The sequence below is a fragment of the Pseudorasbora parva genome, chromosome 22 (genome assembly GCF_024679245.1).
Source record: "Pseudorasbora parva isolate DD20220531a chromosome 22, ASM2467924v1, whole genome shotgun sequence".
In the NCBI taxonomy this organism is placed as follows: Eukaryota; Metazoa; Chordata; class Actinopteri; order Cypriniformes; family Gobionidae; genus Pseudorasbora; species Pseudorasbora parva.
In genome coordinates, this window is record NC_090193.1 from 33,546,898 (window position 1) to 33,549,397 (window position 2,500).

The 2,500-nt window shown below is 41.8% G+C and overlaps 1 protein-coding gene across 20 annotated transcripts in view; it reads right to left on the reverse strand.

The window, feature by feature from the left end:
• itpr1b (inositol 1,4,5-trisphosphate receptor, type 1b) overlaps positions 1 to 2,500 on the reverse strand; it is a 183,666-nt gene that overhangs the window by 80,332 nt on the left and 100,834 nt on the right. For 12 of the 20 annotated variants that reach the window (XM_067431963.1, XM_067431980.1, XM_067431972.1 and 9 more), the window contains one exon: positions 2,387 to 2,422. The exons of the other annotated variants lie outside the window; for them this stretch is intronic. In XM_067431963.1, coding sequence (XP_067288064.1) covers positions 2,387 to 2,422 — 36 coding nt within the window. The remainder of the gene's footprint in view (positions 1 to 2,386; positions 2,423 to 2,500) is intronic. 20 annotated transcript variants of the gene reach the window in all.

Below are 2,500 nucleotides of genomic sequence, written 5' to 3' on the forward strand. Positions count from 1 at the left end.
ACTTAAGATATGATAAGTTCATTTAGGATTTTTCACAATTTTGCATTCCAGAAGCAAATCTTAACCTATCTTACAAAAACTCATCTATCTGTTTTTTACAAAGCCAACTTACAACACGCAAACTGCTTCAGAGGTAAACCTAAAATCAACCATCAACCATATGGTCCTCCAATAGTATCTCCCCCATCAAAACGACGCTGCTTGTCATCTTATATAATTAATAAATGTAATGCTCTCTCGAAAAAGGTTTTTACACTGTGATTTTTACCGTTGGATTTCAAAATGGTTTGAAGTTAGGACACCAGTGGGGTGTCCTAAAGTTAAGACAGTTTTTAGGATTTTTTGTTGAGTTAGGAAGCTTCTGTAATACCCTCTTCCTATCCGTAGTTAAGATAAGATTAGGCATTTAAGATATGTCATTCTGTAATAGCATTGGTCCTAAATGTGGTCCTAACTGAAATTGCCATGGTTACCAAACAGATAAGTTAGGATTCTAAAGTTAAGATGTTTCTGTAATATGCCCCCAAAAGTACAACTTAACGTCTTTATAAAACAATTAACTACACATCCCATAAAGCATTGCAAATGACGAACAAACCAGTACAATTTTTAAAGTAATAACTTTCAGTCATTCATATCATAAGATATACACTCACCTAAAGGATTATTAGGTTACTGATTTTGACCTCCTTTTTGCCTTCAGAACTTCCTTAATTCTACGTGGCATTGATTCAGCAAGGTGCTGAAAGCATTCTTTAGAAATGTTGGCCCATATTGATAGGATAGCATCTTGCAGTTGATGGAGATTTGTGGGATACACATCCAGGGCACGAAGCTCCCGTTCCACCACATCCCAAAGATGCTCTATTGGGTTGACATCTGGTGACTGTGGGGGCCATTTCAGTACAGTGAACTCATTGTCATGTGCAAGAAACCAATTTGAGCTTTGTGACATGGTGCATTATCCTGCTGGAAGAAGCCATCAGAGGATGGGTACATGGTGGTCATAAAGGGATGGACATGGACAGAAACAATGCTCAGGTAGGCCGTGGCATTTAAACAATTGGCCTAAAGTGTGCCAAGAAAATACCCCCACACCATTACACCACCACCACTAGCCTGCACAGTGGAAACAAGGCATGATGGATCCATGTTCTCATTCTGTTTACGCCAAATTCTGACTCCACCCTCTGAATGTCTCAACAGAAATCGAGACTATATATACACACTGGACTCATCAGACCAGATAACATTTTTCCAGTCTTCAACTGTCCAATTTTGGTGAGATTGTGCAAACTGTAGCCTCTTTTTCCTATTTGTAGTGGAGATGAGTGGTACCCGGTGAGGTCTTCTGCAGTTGTAGCCCATCCGCCTCAAGGTGTGTGTTGTGGCTCCACAAATGCTTTGCTGCATACCTCGGTTGTAACAAGTGGTTATTTCAGTCAAAGTTGCTCTTCTATCAGCTTCAATCAGTTGTGAAGTACTCAGACCGGCCCGTCTGGCACCGACAACCATGCCACGCTCAAAATTGCTTAAATCACTTTTCTTTCCTATTCTGACATTCAGTTTGGAGTTCAGGAGATTGTCTTTACCAGGACCACACCCCTAAATGCATTGAAGCAACTGAAGCATTTGATTGGTTGATTAGATAATTGCATTAATGAGAAATTGAACAGGTGTTCCTAATAATCCTTTAGGTGAGGGAATAATAATCATTTATACTGATCGGGGCATCCATAGAGGATCCTTCTTTATAAAATGTACAATCAAGCATTTGGTTTAAGTTAAAGAAGCGCATATCATTGCTTAATCTCAGAGCTCAGTGTACGCTTGTGTTGAAAAGTTCATGTGTTATCAGGTAATTTCTCAATGGAGAAAATGAATGGGATTTCGACGTCCAGAGCCCAACTGTTGCGCTCTAATCAGTAAGACCAAAAAGAGGTCAGCTTATCTCCAGACTGCGGGGAAATATCTTGTGTGTGCCAGCGTGGGGCTTTGTTTTCAGAGGATGGCAGAGATGACTCAGAGAGAGAGAGAGAGAGAGAGAGAGAGGAGAGAGAGAGAGAGAGAGAGAGGAGAGAGAGAGAGAGAGAGAGAGAGAGAGAGAGAGAGAGAGAGAGAGAGAGAGAGAGAGAGAGAGAGAGAGAGAGAGAGAGAGAGAGAGAGAGAGAGAGAGGCTATTGCAGTGCAATGAGGCAAGGACATGGTATGAGACGATCAACTACTGTCTGCAACAATGCATATTCCCACACCCCAGGCCAAGGGTGGCGGGGGGAATAGAGAGTGCGAGGCTATTGCAATGCAATGAGGCAAGGACATGATATGAGACATTCAACTACTGTCTGCAACAACCCATATTCGGGGAGCGAATATGTGTTGGACACACCTCTGCTAGGACCTCTGGTTCTGGTGGGGGTGCAAGCTAATGGAGATAAAAAGTCATGAGTTAGTTAATGCATATTAGCCTCTGGCATTGATAGGCTGCGTTAACGCCTTTGAC